This window comes from Primulina tabacum, chromosome 10 (assembly GCF_025594145.1).
Source record: "Primulina tabacum isolate GXHZ01 chromosome 10, ASM2559414v2, whole genome shotgun sequence".
Taxonomy (NCBI): Eukaryota; Viridiplantae; Streptophyta; class Magnoliopsida; order Lamiales; family Gesneriaceae; genus Primulina; species Primulina tabacum.
Window position 1 is genome coordinate 5,164,702 of NC_134559.1, and position 20,501 is coordinate 5,185,202.

Here is a 20,501-nt window from a genome sequence, read left to right on the forward strand (position 1 = left end):
ATTTGAAGTGTCGACTGGCTAGCTCCTCTCTTAATGAGAAATATGAGAGACCAAATTTAGTGGTAGATATTTTATATACCATTCTTTCTCAATAGCATATACGGTATACATATAAAGCATACACAAAAACTTTTCTGAAAGAGTCTCGATTTTGTGAGATGAATATTTTATTTGTATCATTCATGAAAAATATTTTTTTTTATTGCAAATATAGACAGAGTTAACTCGTCTCACGAATAAATATTTGTGAGACCGTTTTAAAATAAACCTAATCTAAAACATATTATGTAAAAACGAAAATAAAGCTATTATTAATCAATTAAAGATTTTAAAAATAGAAATGCTTTTACTTATCACATATTTGATGTTTGATCTTGCTTGAATCGTTCTTCGCTCAATATGATTCTACCATATTTAAAAAAATTGTTATAACTAAATCTGAAACTCGTAACTCGGTCACAAATTCAATAAAATCAATATCAAATAAATAATAAATAATCGTTTATATTGTTTTTTTTTTTATATCACGTCGGTGGATTAAGTATTAGCTGGCAGTTGGATATCCTTCGATTCATTTAATGTGTGTGTGTAAAATTTATTTGAGATGGTTTAATTGATCAATTTTACGAGAAGACGGATATTTTATTTAGATCACCCATAAAAAAATTAATTTTTATGTTAAAATATTATTTTTGATGGTAAATTTGAATATTATTATTTATTAACTCGTCTCGTGAATAAAAAAAGTAGGGTATCTTGTGAGACGATCTCACGAATCTTTATCTATGAGACGGATCAAACCTACAGATATCCACAATCAAAAGTAACACTCTTAACATAAAAAATAATATTTTTTCATGGAAGACCCAAATAAGAGATACGTCTCACAAAATACGACTCGTTAGACCGTCTCACACAAGTTTTTGCCGTTAAACAACAATACATACCCCTACAATCGTTCCGACAAAAACCACGTAAATACCGATTAAATTTCTAAGAAAAATAACAAATTTACCACCGATATTTATATTTTTACAATTTTGATTCTCCGTTATTTTTTTATTAAATAATTATTTGTCCACGTGTAAATATATAAGATACTAAGACATATACTAAATTATGATAACATAGCGAACTGAAATCACAAAACATACAGAATAGATCTCTTGTGAGACGGTCTCACGAATTTTTATATGTGAGACGGATCAATTATACGGATATTCACAATAAAAAGTAATAATCTTAGCATAAAAAGTAATATTTTTTTATGGATGATCCAAATAAGAGATCTGTCTCACAAAATACGACCCGTGAAACCATCTCACGTAAGTTTTTGTCAAACATCGAATATAGATGGCGGGGAAACGATTCGCCCAAAATTCTACTTGATATGCTCTAAATATATCTAATGAAATTAAAAATTCAAATGGAGTTGTTCGTTGGCTGGCGATACTAGCAACACAAATCGTGCAAAAATCCGAAAATATTGGAGTTACGAGGCAATAATATATTTGGATTTATCCTTAAATTTCAAATTTTCAATTTAATGCAACTTCGAAATTCACACCATTTGTGTTCATTTGTCATATTTGAAATCGACCCTTCGAGAATTATTGCGTCAGTCGAGCAGGAAAGGAACGTGTCACCAACGTCATAAAATTCCCATTTTTATTTTCATTTGTTTAATAAAAAAATTAATTTTATGATTATGAAACCCGCAAATCAATTTTCATTTGCTTATTGATTTGAGCAATTATGAACAAATGAGTCACAACATCTATCTAGAGTAGGTCTCTTGAAAGACGGTCTCACGAATCTTTATTTGTGAAACGAGTCAATCCTACTGATATTCACAATAAAAAGTAAGACTCTTAGCATAAAAAGTAATATTTTTTCATGGATGATCCAAATAAGAGATCCGTCTCACAAAATACGACCCGTGAGACCGTCTCACACAAATTTTTGTCATCTATCAGTTGCCCATTCATTTAACTAAGTATGTAGTACGGGCTTATCAAATATTCATCCTAATCTTTCCCTATGTGCAAAGCGATTTATGAGACTATCGCATAGATTTTTGTTCGTAATACGGATTGACCCGTTTCATGATTATAATAAAAATTATTTTTAATATAAAAAATAATAAATTCCATAAATTAAATTGGGTCAAGTCGAAAATTTTTATCATAAAATTAACACACGAGAATGTTTCACAAGAGTGTGTGTGAATTATTTTTCTATGTCTAACTCCATAATATTCTACCATATAGTTGATATTTTAGTCTATTAAAAAATATGTTTTGTATATTGTTTACACACACACATTCACAGTGATTTTTTTCTAAATGCATATTATATTATCTTGTAAAAGTTCAATAGTTATTTTACGATAGGTCTCTCGAATTAAATAATATAAACTATAAATATAATATTTTATACTCAAAACCTATCTTTTATATTTGGCTATGGACAATTATCTTATATATTTTTAAAAAATAAATGATCATTTGAATATTCAACTCTATTAAATTTTTTTATTAATATTTTAATTTCTTTGTCAAAATAAAAATTATGTAGCAAATCTTATTATATTAAAATAACAAGTCAAGGAGCCAAAGACTATGCTACGGCCGTTGACGGGCAAACGTACGGGCGGCCGTAGTCAAAGTTAAATACCACGGCGGTCCACGCGTCAAGAATTTATGTAACTCCACTTTCATTATTCTACTTTTTTGCCCATTTATTCTCATTAATTAATCATACGCAAATTTACCAAAACAAAAAACCCACTGTGAAATAAGAGTAGGTTTCTTATGAAACAGTCTCATAAATCTTTATCTATGAGATGGGTCAACCCTATTGATATTTACAATAAAAAGTAATACTCTTAGCATGAAAAATAATATTTTTTCATGGATAACCCAAATAAGAGATTTGTTTCACAAAATACGATCCGTGAGACCGTCTCACAGAAGTTTTTGCCATGAAATAAATGTAAAATTATATAAATTTTATCCTTCTTTATTTTTTGAATTTTTCCATACATCTATCTTGGAAATAAAATAGAGTAGGTCTCTCTCTTGTAAGACGGTCTCACGAATTTTTATCTGTGAGACGGATCAACACTACCGATATTCACAATAAAAAGTAATACTCTTAGCATAAAACGTAAATATTTTTTCATGGATGACCTAAATAAGAGATCCGTCTCACAAAATACGATCTGTGAAACCATTTCACATAAGTTTTTGTCAATAAAATATAAATTTCAAAATACAACTGATAAGCCGAAAATATGGGAAAGTGAGTGTCAAAAGTCTAATAAAAAACGGTTCAATATGTTTGATTATTTGTAATTTGATTATCTATATTATAAAAATTAAGTTTTTTTATTGATAATATTGATGTAACATTACATAATAAGCGTCGCATCGAAAAAATATCGAAAATTGTCATAAAAGGCAAAGATAGTGAATTGAAATTAATAATTCCGAGAAGCAAAATCGTAAAGAGACAAAAATTCGTAAGCAAAAAAATAATTTTCCTTTTTTAAAAATTGATAGATATGCACAATGAATTATACAGATATTAATAAATCTGAGAAATTTTCTACTGATTATGATTATAGTTTTGCAAATATGACACTATCTTACTATATTGTCAAAAGAATGAAGAAACAATTTGAAATTGGTAGGAAATCTTCGTTAATGATTTTATTATGGGATTTAATTCATAATTAATATTTAATACTTTAATTAATTGTGTTTGAAATTGGGGCTTGTTTGGACTTTGGAGAGTTCGTGAAAATTCCATCCGAATGCGTGTACACGTGGAGGCATGCCAGTGATTGGATTGTAGTTTAAAAAGAGTTGCTGACTGTGGTGGCACTCGTAGTAAATCACTCAAACTCCAGTGGCATTTTGGTATCAAAAATCAAATCATTACACATTTGTGGTGGACTCACTTTTTCCACGCTAGGGTAAACTTTGGTTTGGGAAAAATTATTCAACGGCAAAGATAATAAAGGGAAATCAAGATTATATTTTTAAAATAAAATCTTGGATTTAAAATATATGCATAAAATTTATCAACAGATTAGTTTATGAGTTATCTAATATTTAAAAATCAAACATATTTAACTCATCTGTTATAAAATATTTTAATATTAGATCTAAATGTGGAGAAAAAACAAAAGACAAAAATTTGTGTGAAACGGTCTCACGGGTCGTATTTTGTGAGACATATATCTTATTTGTGTTATCCATGAAAAAATATTATTTTTTTATGCTAGGATTAATATTTTTTATTGTGAATATCGGTAGGGTTGATCCGTCTCGCACATAAAAATTCGTGAGACCGTCTCACAAGAAAACCTACTCAAAACAAAAAGTTGATCATTTTATATCTGGCAGTAGAAAAAATGTCGTGGCAATATCACTCCATCTCTCTCGCGGAGAATATATACCACAAGATCTTCTGTGTATTATTATAAAGTAAAACTTGCATTAAAGACACTCAAATTCTGTTTATTTTGAGAAGTAAATCATCTAAAATTGACTGAAGATGTAGACACGTATACATGCAATATATATACATACGCAGCAAAGCATTTCTGATAAGGAAACTCTCTCTCACGCACCCACTCAGACTTCTTACTTTTTCTCCATCTCTCTCTGTATTTCAACTCTCCAATCGGCACACAACAAAATCTCTCTTTCTTTCTCCGTTTCTCCGGGAAATTCTCATACATTCTCGAGGATTTCGTTTGTGCTGCAAAACATTCGCTGCTCACATGGCGGATATAAAGAAATATGCGCCGATTAATGGTGGGAGTCTGTTCTCCGACTTCAAAATCCACTTCTCAATCTTCAGAACGAAGAAAACCTTTGCGATTGCATATGGGTTTGTTTTTGTTTTTATTGCCTTCACCATTTTTCTCGCTTTTAGCCCTTCTTCGAACTCTTCTTCTCCATGGTTCACCAACATATTTGCTGTAAGTACAGGCGGCCATGGTGCTCCTAGTTCGAGTTCTCATACTTCGTCTTCGATTTTCTCGGATGAATCGTATAGATCTCGCGTTTCTTCGATTTTCTCTTATTTCTTCACTAACTCGTCGTCTCCGTCGCAATCCCATAATTTTTCGGGAACCGACAGTATTGGATCTCAGAGCTTGTCATCCTTGGCACCGAATTCGGATAAAGAGACTCCTGCCGCAAAAAACCTGACTCGGAATGAAGAGGAAACCCATAAAGTTGATGTCTTGAAGCCAAATAACGTCACAGTTTTGCCCCAGAAGCCTTCTGTCAATGAGATTGTGAATAACGATACAACCCCGACAAAATCCAGTGAAGGGTCTTCTGGCGTCAAGAACCAGACTCAAAATTACCAGTTGAGTGATAAAAGTGAAGTCGTAGAACAAAATCAGACTCGGGGTGAAGCGTTGGGTGATAAAGTTGAAGTCTTGAAGGCAAATGAGAGCAGTGCTGCGAACAGAACTGTTATTCAGCCACCGAATCCGGTGAAAAATGTTACTTTGATATCAGGAAAAGGGACCTCAGATAAGAATTTGATTCATAATTTCACTTCTTCTTTGATGAAGAAACAGAACACTAGTGCTAATGCCTCAAATGGCAAACAAGGGATGGATGACCTGATGAATTGTGATCTGTTTGATGGGAATTGGGTGAGAGATGACTCTTATCCGCTGTACAATCCCGGTTCTTGTTCTCTGATCGATGAGCAATTTAATTGTTTCCTTAACGGTAGGCCTGACAATGGCTACCACAAACTTAAGTGGAAGCCAAAAGGTTGCGCTCTTCCAAGGTATGTGGCAAAATCCCGTCTCCATTTTTTTCAAATACTCTGCAGAATGAATTTTTATGGGCAGATATTCACCGAGAGTGACATTCGAACTGCTACATCGGTCTGATAATTTCTTGAATTGGTTTGGTTCAAATCTATTTTTTTTTTCATTTCTAGAAAATTACCCCATGACTCTGCAATCCCGCAATAGTGTTCGATCTCAGAAAAAAGTTTGGGTTTTCAGATTGATCAGTTCAATTTTTTGTTGATGTGGGATTGGACTATAGCCGTGAAATATTTGATCTTTTCACTGTCTTTTAATGTTCTAGTTTAGCATACGTTGATTTTTTGAATATTATTAAGGTTAAACGGCAGCCATATGCTGGAATTGTTGAGAGGAAAAAGGCTAGTTTTTGTTGGCGATTCCCTCAACCGGAACATGTGGGAATCTCTTATTTGCATCCTCAAGAACTCTGTAAAAGATCAGAAAAAGGTTTATGAAGAATCCGGCCGGCACCATTTTCGGGCAGAAGCTTCGTATGCCTTCATATTTGAAGTAAATTACTGAACTGATATGTGTATATTTTTCCATCTTCCAAGAAATATTGATCTTTGTTGTGAACATTTTCTTACTTTGTGTAATTTTGATAGGACTACAAATGCAGGGTGGAGTTTTTTGTATCTCCTTTCTTGGTTCAAGAGTGGGAAGTCTCGTCGAAAAATGGAAAGAAGAAGGAAACACTCCGGCTTGATATGATTGGAAGCTCAGCTGACAAATATAAAAATGCAGACGTGATTGTGTTCAACACTGGACACTGGTGGACTCATGAGAAAACTTCGAAAGGGTAAAGAAATAATTATGTCCCATTTCGATAACTTTATTGTTGTATGACTAGCATTACACTAAACTATCATCATTTGAATAAATCAGGAAGGACTATTACCAAGAAGGGAGCCATGTTTACAGCGACCTAGACGTGAATGAAGCATTTCGAAAGGCCTTAACGACGTGGGGAAGATGGGTGGATACCCATGTCAGTCCTTTGAAATCTCTCGTGTTCTTCAGGGGCTATTCAGCATCTCATTTCAGGTAGTAATCTGACTAAATTACTCACTTGTACGATAGGATTATGATAAAAGATCAAACCGTGGTGTGGGATAAGCATTATTATCTAGTTTCTAGTCATTGATTTTCTTCAGCAAAGAAGGTTGCATATCCATATATTCTTCAATGAACCTATTGCATTTTGCTTGTAGTGGTGGGCAATGGAATTCCGGGGGGCAATGCGACCATGAAACGGAGCCAATAAAGAACGATACGTATCTAACTCCCTATCCACCAAAGATGACTGTTTTGGAGAAGGTCTTTAAAGGAATGAAGACCCATATAACATATATGAACGTCACCAGAATGACAGATTATCGGAAGGATGGCCATCCATCAATATACCGGAAACAACATCTCTCAGAAGAAGAGAGGAGATCTCCTTTAAGTTTCCAAGACTGCAGCCATTGGTGCCTCCCTGGGGTGCCGGATGCATGGAACGAGATCCTATACGCAGAGCTTTTAGTTAAATCAAACAAGTTTCGACAGCAGGAGAAACAGTCGTAGGCCAAATCTAAATTCTTGGATGGCATCTCGACGGGACCATCAATTGTTGGATCACATGCGGCTGGTTTTCCCCGCCCTCAAATCACCAGGCAAGAATTAAAGCAGCAGTAAATATTCTACTCGAGGATGCTATGCTCTGTCCTGTTCATTGAAACGAGTTATTTATAGAAGTGTGCATTACACTCTTGCTTTTTTACAACCAAAAAAACACTCATTGAATATATAACTTTTGATATGTTTTCATCGGGATAATGAGAGGAAAGGGGAAATGGCTGCAAGAATTGTAATTAATAGTTTAATTTGTTTATTTAAGATTATAAATAAACCATTTACATCATGATATTCTGTTCCAAATTTACCTGTAGTTCATATATTTTAGATCCCAGGTTAATAATATAATTTATCAAAAATTTCTTGGGACGTGACAGTGCTTTTGATTAAAGTAAGGTGACAAAAAGTATGCCTTATCTTTGGTTAACAATTAATTAATATTGTTGATTATCTTTCTTCACAGTTGTCTAAATTCTTACATGCTTTGAACTTTCATAATATAAGCTTTGAGTCTGACACAACAGTTTGCTACTTTCATGAATATTATTATATATTTTAGTCGGACATCTGTTAACCGATTGATTGAAATTTTCACACTTTATTCTTCATTTTTCCACGTCTTCACATGGGAAACATTGACCTTTGTCCTTTGGGTGGTAATCAGCGTTCTTTATTATTAGAACGAAATTGCCGGTATACAAAAATAAATAAATATGAAAAAATAATAATAATTGTCGGTTTGGAGGTTGGTGGGGAAATAGGACGTAATAGATATCTTGTGAGACGATTTTACGAATCTTTATTCGTGAGACATACCAACACTTTCATATTACAATAAAAAAATAATAAATCTAAGATAAAAATAATATTTTTTCTTAGGTGGACCCGTAGAGAATATTTGTCTCATAAAATTAACATGTGTGATTGTCTTATATGAGTTTTTGTGTTTGATGACTGATCAGGTTTTTGAAAGGATTATCTTTTTTAAATGATAATATAGTTTGGGATTGGTAGTTGGTATATCTCTATCTATATAATATATAAACGAATTTAAACAAAAGCCTATAGGTGGAAGGGATTAGGCCAATATCTCATCTAAATTTAAAGACTATATAAAATAACAACATATAGATAAATACTAAAATAATAGAAAAAATGACACTGAAATCTCTAGAGAAAAGTAGAGTCAAATGTATTAAAATGAAATGTTCAATCATTTGAATGATTGAATAATTGGATATCTTAAAACGGACATTCGCTCAATCTAATTGCGAAAGGATTATTGAACTTTATGTATTCACATTTTAGCCATGGGGCTGTTGCCTAGGTCTCAATATATAAGTTCAAACGAATTTTATGCTTGATTTTTTAAAATGAGTAGGTCTTTTGTGAGATGATCTCACGAATCTTTATATGTGAAACAAATCAATCATTCCGATATTTACAATAAAAGTAATACTCTTAACATAAAAAATAATAGTTTTTTTTGGATGACTCAAATAAGAGATCCGTCTCACAAAATACGACTCGTGAGATCGTCTCACACAAGTTTTTGTCTTTTAAAATAGGAGTTTTAATTAAACAAAATTATATTTACACAATGTTTTTTCACATTTTTGAAATTTTACAGGGTGTACTAAATTTATTTCCTGTAACTTTCCGTATGAAAATGATTAACTTGAGTTGTTTGAAGTTTATCACATAATATTTATTTTACATATTATATTTTTATCAATAACAGCATTTCATTGAAATTACTAAGAAAAGTTCATTAGTGTTTTTTATTATTATGAAATGTTTTTTAATTTCTTTTCCATGTGATAGATTATCATATCTATCACGATCAAGGATTTCTTTGTCAACGGGGATGGTAGGAGGTTAATTTTTTTGGTGTTCTAATAATTAAGAAATGGAATTATAGTGTTGTGTTAGCTTCGTTGCTCGAATCAAATAAAAACAACAACCTTGTACCTGTCGGAGGAATTTGAGTCAACAACTTTATTCGTGTGAAGAAATGAGAGAACAAGCTCACTGAGCTGAAAGGAATGATTCGTTCTCATTGATAACCACCACATCAAGTTGGTGTTATATACAGGGGAGTAATAAGCGTGCTTCTACAAATCAATTAATAAAAGCGTGTGTAGGTATATACTACTAACACTCCCCCCTCAAGCTTGGTGTGGATGTGAACATCAAGCTTGAATTACTATAGACAACAAACTGGTATCATGGCATGCTGATATCAGTGTGTATAGCTTTCTTTTCAAGGTTGATGCAGATCACAAATCCCTAGAAGTCCAAGCAAATAAGCATGTTGAGCTCTTCCTAAACTCTTCGTGAAAATGTCTCCAAGTTGTTGGTGGGTAGGAACGTATTGAGTACAGATGAAGCCTTCCTTGATTTTTTCACGTACCAAGTGACAGTCGATTTCTATATGTTTTGTTCTTTTATGATACACAGGGTTAGCACCAATGTAGATAGCAGCCATATTATCACAAAACAATGTCGTAGGACCTTGAATATGTACGCCCATGTCACGCAAAAGAGCAACAATCCAAGTAACTTCGCAAGTGGTGGTCGCCATTGCACGATATTCAGCTTCTGCTGATGATCGTGAGACCGTGTTTTGTTTCTTGGATTTCCAAGATAGGAGCGAAGTCCTTAATTTGATACAATAACCAGTAACGGAGCGCCTAGTCATCGGACAAGCAGCCCAATCCGAATCACAATATGCTGTAAGAGACAGAGAAGCAGAAGGCTTTAATAAAATGCCTTGACCCAGGTTCTTCTTAATGTATTTGACCACACGAACAGCTGCATCCAAGTGAGATGCCTTCGGAGCATGCATAAATTGGCTCAAGGATTGGACTGCATAACAGATGTCAGGCCGAGTTATAGTCAGGTAGATTAGCCGACCAACCAAACGTTGGTATTCACCTGGATTCACCAGTAAGGCATCTGCAGGAGTATTCTTCGGATTTCGTTCCATAACAGAATCAAGCTCGTGGCTAGTGAGCTTCTTGTTTTGCTCCATAGGTGTATCAAATGGTCTAGCCTCTGCCACACCTGTGTCAGCTATAAGTTCCAACGCATACTTCCGTTGGTTAAGATAGATACCCTTCTTGGAACAGGCCACTTCAATGCCGAGGAAGTATTTGAGATGACCAAGATCTTTAAGCTGTAGCTTGGAATGAAGAAACATTTTCAAATTTGTGATGGCTGCTTGGCTGCTTCCCGTGATAACAATGTCGTCGACATAGACCACAAGCAAAGTGATCGAATTGTCATCATGCTTAAAGAACAAAGAATGGTCATGTTGGGATTGACAGTAACCACCTTCAATCATAACATTCGAGAATTTCGTGTTCCATTGGCGAGAAGCCTGTTTTAAACCATATAATGACTTTCTGAGCTTACAAACCTGATTTTCCTTCTGAACTTTGTAACCTTGTGGAATATCCATGTAGATGTCCTCATCCAAATCTCATTGAAGGAATGCATTGGTGACATTCATTTGAAATAGAGGCCAGTTATAACTAACAGCCATGTTAAGAAGGCAACGAATCGTTACAATTTTTGCAGTAGGAGAGAAGGTATCAGTGAAATCAATACCAGGTTGTTGTGTGTACCCTTTTGCCACTAGACGTGCCTTAAACCTCTCAATACCACCATCGGGTTTGAGTTTAGCTTTTTACACCCAACGACATCCAATGGGCTTGACTTGTGGCGGAAGATCCACAATATCCCATGTGTGATTCCTTTCCAGAGCAACAAGCTCATCATTCATGGCATCACGCCATCTAACATCAGCAACGGCCTCATGATAAAAGTGAGGTTCTTTCACTGAAGACACATGGCTGCTAGAAAGTTCTGGTGTGTCTTGTAGAAAAGATCATATGTTAGGTAGTTGGTCATAGGATAAAGGCAAGTGTTAAGATCACGATTATGTGCAACTGAACAAGAGTAATCATTTGCCCAAACATGAGGAACTTTGATTCTGCTGGATCTTTGTAATGGGACATCAGAGGGCATAGTACTGGAAGTTGATGGTTCATCTAAAGGTAGGGTAATTGTTGGTCCTTCATCAATAAGTGAAAGATCCTCCATAGGTGATGGTTTGAAAATGAGACAAGGCTGATCATCAACAGCAAAGGGAAATATGTCTTCATGAAATACCACATCTCTGGAAATTATTGTCTTACGTGTCTGCAGATTTAGAAGCTTGCACCCCTTCTTGCACACTGGAGTATCCAATGAAGACACACGGTACAACACGAGGTGAGAACTTGTGGCTTATTGGTAGGGCTGAAGCATAACACAAGCATCCAAAAACTCTCAAGTTTGTTAAGGAATGAGTCTTCTGAAACAGCAGTTCAAAAGGGGATTTATTCCTTAGCAATGGTGTAGGAGCCCTATTAATTAGATACACGGCTGTCAATACACAATCCTCCCCAATATTTGAGTGGTAAGGATGACTGAAATCTAAGAGCTCGTGCCACATCCAGAATATGCCTATGCTTTCTTTCCACGGTTCCATTTTGTTGTGGTGTATAGGGGCATGAGCTATTGTGTATCACTCCCAAAGAGGAGAAGAAAAGTTGGCACTCACTTTTGAAGAAGTCGGTTGCATTGTCTGTTCTTACAGCTTGAACCTTTCTTGAAAATTGATTATCCACCATAGCAAAGAACAATCTAATCATTCTAAGCACATCTACTTTAGATTGCATAAGATAGACCCATGTTCCCCTAGTGAAATCATCCACAATGGTAAGGAAATACCTCTCACCATTGTAGGTAGGGGTATGAAATGGACCCCAAATGTCCATATGAATTAACTGAAATGCAGATGAAGATTTAGATGAACTAGTTTGTGGAAACTTTAGTCTACTTTGCTTCGAAACAGAGCACACAGAACAATGAGAAATTGTATCACTTCTTTGTATAAAAGGCAACATTTGCATCCTTGATATAGACATGTGTCCTAATCTATTATGCCAAGTATCAATATTGACATGCTTACAAGTTTCAGTAGCCGAACATGAATATGGACCATCAAATTTAGGCAAAAAAGGTGGAGAAACAGAACTGTCCTTGGGAGTTAATTTTGACACTGCCTCTGTAGTGAAGTGATAGAGTCCATTCCTCTCTTTACCAATCCTCATTATTCTCCCAGTCCTGAGGTCCTGAAGCATGCAGAAATGAGGGTAAAATGTGACAAAGCAACCATGATTCCTTGTGAACTTGGAGACCGAGAGAAGATTGAATTGAAAGTGTGGTATGTATAGGACATGTTCTAGTTCAATGGAACTTGTTAAAGAGGCTGAGCCAACTTTATTAATACTAGCCCTATTACCGTCTGGTAATCTCACTGTGCCAAATGAATCTACCACAGACTTAGAACCTTTTAACAGAGAGCAATCACCAATCATGTGCTCATTGGCTCCTGTGTCAATGATCCATTCTGAGCTTACATTGGATGAAAGAGTACATGCCATGTTCACAGCTGGTGTGCAGTCATTTTGTGTGTTGCCATTGCCCAAAAGCTTTAGGATTTCAGCGTATTGACCAGGAGTAAAGAGAGATGGAGTTCCAGCCGCTGTTTTTGATTGGTCAGCAGTAGTGCTTTCTTCTACAAAATTGGCATCTCCTGACATCTTTCTGTTCTTCCAATTATCCTTGTGTACACTTCTGTTTGGTTCTTTACTTGAGGATTTGTACAGCTTGTGCCATGGAGGATAGCCAACGAGCTTATAACAATATTCCTTGGTATGACCGTTCCAATTACAGTGATCACAAATCAAGTTTGTCTTCTCCTTCATCATTTTACCTCCCTTGGACTGATTAGTATAGAAGGCTGCTATTGGAACTTCAACCGAGGATAATGCCCTATGAGATTCTTCTTGAGACAACAAGGAAAAGGCTTGTCCAACTGTAGGCAATGGACTCATCATTAAAATTTGACTTCTTATATGCATGTAGCTGTCGTTAAGCCCCATCAGGAACTGAAAAAGCCGATGTTGTTGCTCATGCAGTCATGCTCCAAGTATTTTCTAGCAGTATCACACTCACACGATGGCAAAACAATAAGAGCTGAATATTCATCCCAAAGCTGCTTAAGCTTACAGTAATACGTGGAGACAGTGCTATTACCTTGAGTGAGGCGTCCAATTTCTCTGTGCAACGAGAAAACTCTCGATCCATTGATCTTATCAGATTGCTTCTTCAGGTCTGTCCACACCTTTGAAGCATCTGATGCATATATTATTCCACCAAAAAATTCATTCGATACAGTGTTCATTATCCAGGACAACACAAGCGCATTACATCTTTCCCATTGAAGCAAGGTTGGACTCCCAACTGGTGGTCGTCGACTGCTGCCATCTATCAAAGCGATCTTGTTCTTTGCTCGCAAGGCAATAGCATAGCTCTGCTCCAGATACCATAATTTTCCACGCCAATTAACTGATCACTCACTAGATTCGTTCCCGGAGTGTCGGAAGGATGGATATATAGCGGATCATTGAAATTGCAATTGTTTGCCATTAGATCGTTGAAACATATCAGCTATGAATAGCTTTCACAGCTGCTGAAACGATGCAATTGAAAAAAAATCGAGCTCCAGATAAATCATATCGCTCTGATACCATGTGAAGAAATGAGAGAACAAGCTCACTGAGCTGAAAATAATGATTCGTTCTCATTGATAACCGCCACATCAAGTTGGTTTTATAAACACGGGAGTAATAAGCGTGCTTCTACAAATCAATTAATAAAATCATGTGTAGGTATATACTACTAACAATTCGTGATCTTGATTCTTGCCAACTAAATTCAAATATTTAATTGCCAATTTTATTTGTTTTGCACAATGTATTTCAAAAGAAAATAAATTTAATTAAACTCACCAATGGAGAAAGCGTTTTTCTAGTTCCTAAAGTCTTCTTGGCTTTTTCATTTATTGGAGACCAAATCGTCTTTGAATTTTACAAAAATTAGCTTCGAGTATGAAACCATGCACAAAGTGTTGAGTGACAAATTTATTAAACACGTCTTTCTCGTTTAAAGCCTACCCTCTCAATCAAGAAAACTAGTGTCTAGTGCACGCGTTGTACTCTTATACTATTATATATATAAGCATTTCCGATAATATAACAAGTCGCGAATCGAAAGAGCTCAAGGTTGTTGTCTACGTCACAAACCAACTTTTGAGGCGCTAGAAGAGCTCGGCGAAAACATTCCGACTTATAAATTAGCATCCTAACCCTTAATCAAAGAGCTAATAGGGGTCACATGTCTTTTTTTCAAATGAGTCACACTTGTCTTTACATTGAAAAAAATGTGACCTCTTTCTTTGTGTAGGACCGAGTACTTATCACTTTACCAAAAGCTATAGCTAGTAGTAATGGTGCAACTCAAATCTTTTAAATCGCACAGCAGCTCAAGCACCACGGTTCGATAGCTCTACTAAGCAAGGACAATTATTGCACCCAACAATTTTCCTCCCAATAATTGCACTCATTGCAATCAACGGGAATCGAACCCGTGACATTGGCTCTGATACTAATTGTAGGATCGAGTGCTTACCGCTTTACCAAAAGAGCTCAAGGTTGTTGTCTACGTCACAAACCAACTTTTGAGGCGCTAAAAGAGCTCGGCGAAAACATTCCGACTTATAAATTAGCATCCTAACCCTTAATCAAAGAGCTACTAGGGGTCACATGTATTTTTTTCAAATGAGTCACACTTGTCTTTACATTGAAAAAAATGTGACCTCTTTCTTTGTGTAGGATCGAGTACTTACCACTTTACCAAAAGCTATAGGTAGTAGTAATGGTGCAACTCAAATCTTTTAAATCGCACAGCAGCTCAAGCAACACGGTTCGATAGCTCTACTAAGCAAGGACAATTATTGCACCCAACAATTTCCCTCCCAATAATTGCACTCCTTGCAATCAACGGGAATCGAACCCGTGACCTTGGCTCTGATACTAATTGTAGGACCGAGTGCTTACCACTTTAACAAAAGCTATAGCTAGTAGTAATGGTGCAACTCAAATCTTTTAAACCGCACAGCAGCTCAAGCACTACGGTTCGATCGCTTTACTAAGCAAAGACAATTATTACACCCAACACTTTGTACTCTTTGGATTAAATAGAGCACTACTTATATATACACCGCATGAATAAATTGGTTTCTTTCAAATAGAAGCAAAAGAACCATCGTTTAGGCCATTCTAGTCAAGGTATGAGCAATCATGTTGCTCGGTAAAAGTAATTTGTAAAAAATATTCTGCGACAAGACCAAATTGTTTGGACAATAAAAGTGAGAACATAGCTTCCAAATATAAAGCAACAATCTATTTATAGATTTTGAGGCCTTAGTTATAATTTTTATTAAAGAATAAGTAGGTCTCTAGTGAGACGATCTCATGAATTGTTATCTGTGAGACGGGATAACCCTACCGATATTCACAATAAAAAATAATACTCTTAACATTAAAAGTAATATTTTTTCATAGATGACCCAAATAAGATATTCGACCCACGAAATTGATCCGTGAGACCGTCTCACAAGAGTTTTTGTGTTAAAAGAATTCTCTTGAAATAATAAAAATTGGAACGTAACCCATTATAATTGTATAGATATATTGAAATTTTGTACATATTATATTTTTTTAAAATAAAAATTTGCTTACATTTATAATCACAATACGTCTTTTTGGCTGAAATTAAATAAGGGTCGATGAATATGCTATAAATTGCATTTCAAAAAGCTAATAAAGACATTCACATGAATTACTTGATCAACTTTAAATGCAATATATTTGACCAAAATTTCTGAAATCGCACTTTATAAAAATATCAATCAAGAAAAAAGAAAAGTCAAAACACCCACAATGATATCGAAAATGGCAATTATATATACAAATTAATGATGATAATGGATAGGAGTCGACGGACGACTGAGACGTTGCGCTAAATCTTATAAAGTTTTTGAGAGATCGTGTATTTGAAGACTATCTTCGTGTATTTGTTTACATGTGATTTTGGTATTTCATAATAGGCAAATTAAACTTGTGTCTCGTTGGGTCGTATTTTGTGAGACGAATCTCTTATTTGAGTCATTAATGAAAAAAATATTTATTTTTATGCTAAGAGTATTACTTTTTAGTGTGAATATCAACAGGATTGACCCGTCTCATAGATAAAGATTCGTGAGACAGTCTCACAAGAGACCTACTCATATATATGTTGTCGAAAACTTTCAATTATTGTCTGTTATTGTTTACAATTTTAGTGATTTTTTAAACATGAACGTCTACATGATTTACGTTGAAATATACTAACACGAGAATATGTAGATGGCGAAATTTATCGTTTTATTTTTTCTTTTTAAATAGATTTAATATGTCCTCTCGGTCCTATGATATAATATCTACATAGTTTTTTACTTCAGATATTTTGAAGCAATCTGCCAAACAAAATTTAAAAAGCTCTGTAATTTCTACTCCAAACCCTGATCTGTTACATTTAGCTTTCAGTCAAATAAAAACAAAGATAACGAAAAAAAAATAAAAGAAAGTCGTTCATCTTTAAAAATCTTGAAACGGGAGTCTGATAGATATCAATTAAGAAGTAGGCTTATTAGCGGCGGCGCCGGTGGCGGTGGCTATTCTTTCGCAAGAGGGACACATTGTGAGAGTTGTTGCAGGGAGTTGTTTGTAGAATGGCTGAGTAGCCTTAAGTGCTCTTAATTCTTGGAGCTCCTTTTGCAACCTTCTGTTCTCTTCTGTCAGCGTCTCGCAGCACCTCTTTAAATACTCATAATCTACTTCTGTCTGCTTCAATTTCGTCCTGTCACACATATAAATTAACCAAATAATTGTCTTTCATAAATCCATCAAATAATCAAATAACTTTTCTACTTTATTCATATAAATATCGACTATATATATATATAATGTATGTATGTATGCATATACATCTTTTATTTTTCAAGTACGTAACTACCGACCTAGCCCTTCTGTTTTGGAACCATACTTCGACTTGGCGAGGACGAAGATTCAACTCCTTAGCAAGTGCAAGCTTTTGTTTCTGCGTGTATTGTTCAACGGAAGATAAGTCAAAAACACATGTATAACCCGTGAAGAAAAAGAATAACTCCAAAGAGAAGAGAAATCTGACTTTTAATAATTAGGCCAGGACAATTTTTATTTTTATTTTTCAAATTAAAATTTCGAATACTGAAAATATAAAAACGAGAACCCATATTTACCTAACAATATGAAAAAAAATATATAGAGAAAGTAATCAAAATGTATCTACACGTGACATATGAACTGAGTTTTAGAGAATTATCTGCACAAAAACACCAAAAATTATTATTTATCTTCAGCCAAGAAATATAAATAAACAATAAGGCTGACTAAAATTTCCTATTACTTTTTTTTTAAAAAGGAACATCCATTCTTAACTATATATATACATATATGAAGGATTTTATTGATATTATATTTCATCAGGTTATAAACATTTAATGTGTATGTGCGTGCGTGCGTGCGTGTGTGTGTGTGTGTATGTATATATATGTAAAGCTTACAGGATTGAGGGTATTGTGTTCTTTGAAACTGTCTTCAAGAAAGGCAGACTGTTCTTTACTGAGTCTGAGTTTTTTTCTAGCCACGCCATTTTCTTCATCGTCACTAGTTCCCCTTGAATTTGTACAACCTCGATCTGCTGCTGTGATTTCTTCGAAATCTCTCCTTTTACTTTTGAATATTGAAAAATAATCTATCTCATATGATTTATTAATTTTAGTAGATGAAAGCGTAGCCGCCCATTCTTCGCATTTCTCCCCTCCCACAGCTTCACTAACCACTGTCAAAATATTAAACAAGCCCGTTACAATTTAAAAGAAAACGTTCATATTTAGTCAGGTATATTTCAACAAACAACACAAGTATAGATGGCCTATGAGATTTTTTTCACAGTGGAGACACAGATTAATCGATCAGAAGAAAACCCAAAAAAAAAGAAACTTTTCCTCAAGCACAGAATAACGAAGTCAATTAGAACATTTACAGCCATCAGTAGACCATGGGAAAGGAAACTTGTAATTTGAGGGAGGATGACTTGTGTGAACCGGAGAGAAAGGAAGAAGACGAAGCTGAACCGTTGGATCTGACGATGAAGCTCGCCTCTCACTCTCAGAAGAAGCGGTTGTCTCTTCACCTCTTCCACCATTATTTTCATCCTTCTCCACAGCCATGCAGAACCCTAAATCCATCCCCAGAATTTTCTGTGATTTTTCATGTAAAGAAAATGGCTTTGGGGTGTCACCCAAGCTCAAGGCCAACTCCATGAGAGATGGAATTTTTTTTTTTTACGAGCAAAAAAAAAGCAGGGAAGTAGAGCTAGCTAGAATCGGATCGAAAAGAGCAGACGATCTAATCAATTTAAAAGAGAGAAAATTTAAGCCCACCGAACAAATTTAGAATGGCTCCTTTTTAATTTGTAACGCACAAATACTTATTTATTTCACGGAAAAGTGTTGGTCATTTTAATTTCCACTTTTAAATGATTACATAGATTTATTTGGTCACGCACATGATGATGTGAGACTAATTTCATTTTTCCCCATTTCCCAAGAGGAGATAAAAACAAATTTCAAGAATAATAATTTTAATAAATCAAATTTATTATAAAATATTGGGTTTTTCAAAAAAAAAAAAAACCAAATTAGACTTTAGGAAAAAAGTATGAAATTTGACTGTCTAACGTCAAATACCAGAGTCCTGTGTCCAATGAGGCAGCCATCATACCTGTGTAATGATGTAGCTAACGTGCATGGACTTTCATTTCTATAAAATCATGCATGTAATTATATATTTTAACAAATAAATTCATATGACAAAAATAAAATTTCGTTTTAAACAAAATTAAAAAATTATAATAAATATATGTGGCTTATAATATTAAATGAATAATAATTAAAAAAAACCATAAAATTAGAAAAAATATATATATACCAAAAGTGTTCATGGTTTATTATACACATGATATTGTACGTAGATGTCGAGGGTAGGTTAAATTTAAAAAATTGAAAAGGGATCAGATTTGTCATGCTTTTGGGATCATTGCAATAATTGAAGTCATGCATGCTCTCATGATAAGAATTATATGTTATTGTTTATTAAAGAGTCTTGTCTCACTGTTCCTCCGTGGTTTCTCTCTTGAATTATTATTTTGAATTTTTTTATTAAAAAAAAGAAAAGAAAATTAGATTATATAATAGGAAATGTTTGGTTTCATACGAGTTTTTTTTACAAGAAAAATGTAATGTAAATTAAATAACGTATTTTGGTGAAGGATATGGAAATTATAGCTAAAACTTAAATGCAAAGATTGATTCATTCGACCTTTGGAGTGATATTCTAAGAATTGATCTAACGTTAATAAAAAAAATAACTTATTTATTTTTACGTGAATCAACATATTGCTTCGAAATTATGTACGACATTTTAATATAAAATAAGATTAACTCAAACACGACCTTTTTAAAATTCGATGCCATCTAATCCATTTTTGAGTAGTCGACAATGAAATATATATGTTGACAATTTGACAATCATAATGATAATTAAGCCATGACTATAATAACAATAATAATTATGGCAATAAAAGTTCTGGTCAAACCATCACTGATCATTTTTTTTCCCGTGAATAAGTCTTTTTTGAGACGTTCTCACGAATTTATATTTGTGAGACGAGTCAATATTACCGATATTCACAATAAAAAGTAATAATCTTAGCATAAAAAGTAATATTTTTCATAGATAACTCAAATAAGAGACGCGTCTAACAAAATACGACTCGTGATATCGTCTCACTAAAGCTTTTGACTTCTTTTCGTAACTTAAATTTATACGTGTTACTCCCAATTTTCTTACTATGGCCAACAAAATTGATAACAAGTTTTTGCCTATTTCATAACTTAAATTTCTACATGTTACTCCCAATTTTCTTACTATGGCTA

The 20,501-nt window shown here is 34.3% G+C and overlaps 3 protein-coding genes across 3 annotated transcripts; 1 reads left to right on the forward strand and 2 right to left on the reverse strand.

Moving 5' to 3' along the window:
- Positions 1-4,608: 4,608 nt before the first annotated feature.
- On the forward strand, positions 4,609-7,751 carry LOC142505234 (protein trichome birefringence-like). The gene is made up of 5 exons (XM_075618124.1): positions 4,609-5,823; positions 6,166-6,358; positions 6,454-6,647; positions 6,734-6,892; positions 7,060-7,751. Exons 1-5 carry the CDS (start codon positions 4,793-4,795, stop codon positions 7,412-7,414), a joined length of 1,932 nt encoding a protein of 643 aa, XP_075474239.1. The 5' UTR covers positions 4,609-4,792; the 3' UTR covers positions 7,415-7,751.
- Positions 7,752-13,460: 5,709 nt separating this feature from the next.
- LOC142506056 (uncharacterized) lies at positions 13,461-14,008 on the reverse strand. Its single transcript, XM_075619191.1, has 2 exons — positions 13,940-14,008; positions 13,461-13,892 (listed from the first exon to the last, which is right to left on the reverse strand). The coding sequence occupies exons 1-2, from the start codon at positions 14,006-14,008 to the stop codon at positions 13,461-13,463; spliced, it is 501 nt and encodes a 166-aa protein (XP_075475306.1).
- A 2,917-nt stretch (positions 14,009-16,925) lies between these two features.
- LOC142505342 (homeobox-leucine zipper protein HAT14-like) lies at positions 16,926-18,973 on the reverse strand. Its single transcript, XM_075618289.1, has 4 exons — positions 18,548-18,973; positions 18,066-18,343; positions 17,481-17,560; positions 16,926-17,320 (listed from the first exon to the last, which is right to left on the reverse strand). Exons 1-4 carry the CDS (start codon positions 18,825-18,827, stop codon positions 17,095-17,097), a joined length of 864 nt encoding a protein of 287 aa, XP_075474404.1. The 5' UTR covers positions 18,828-18,973; the 3' UTR covers positions 16,926-17,094.
- Positions 18,974-20,501: the final 1,528 nt, after the last annotated feature.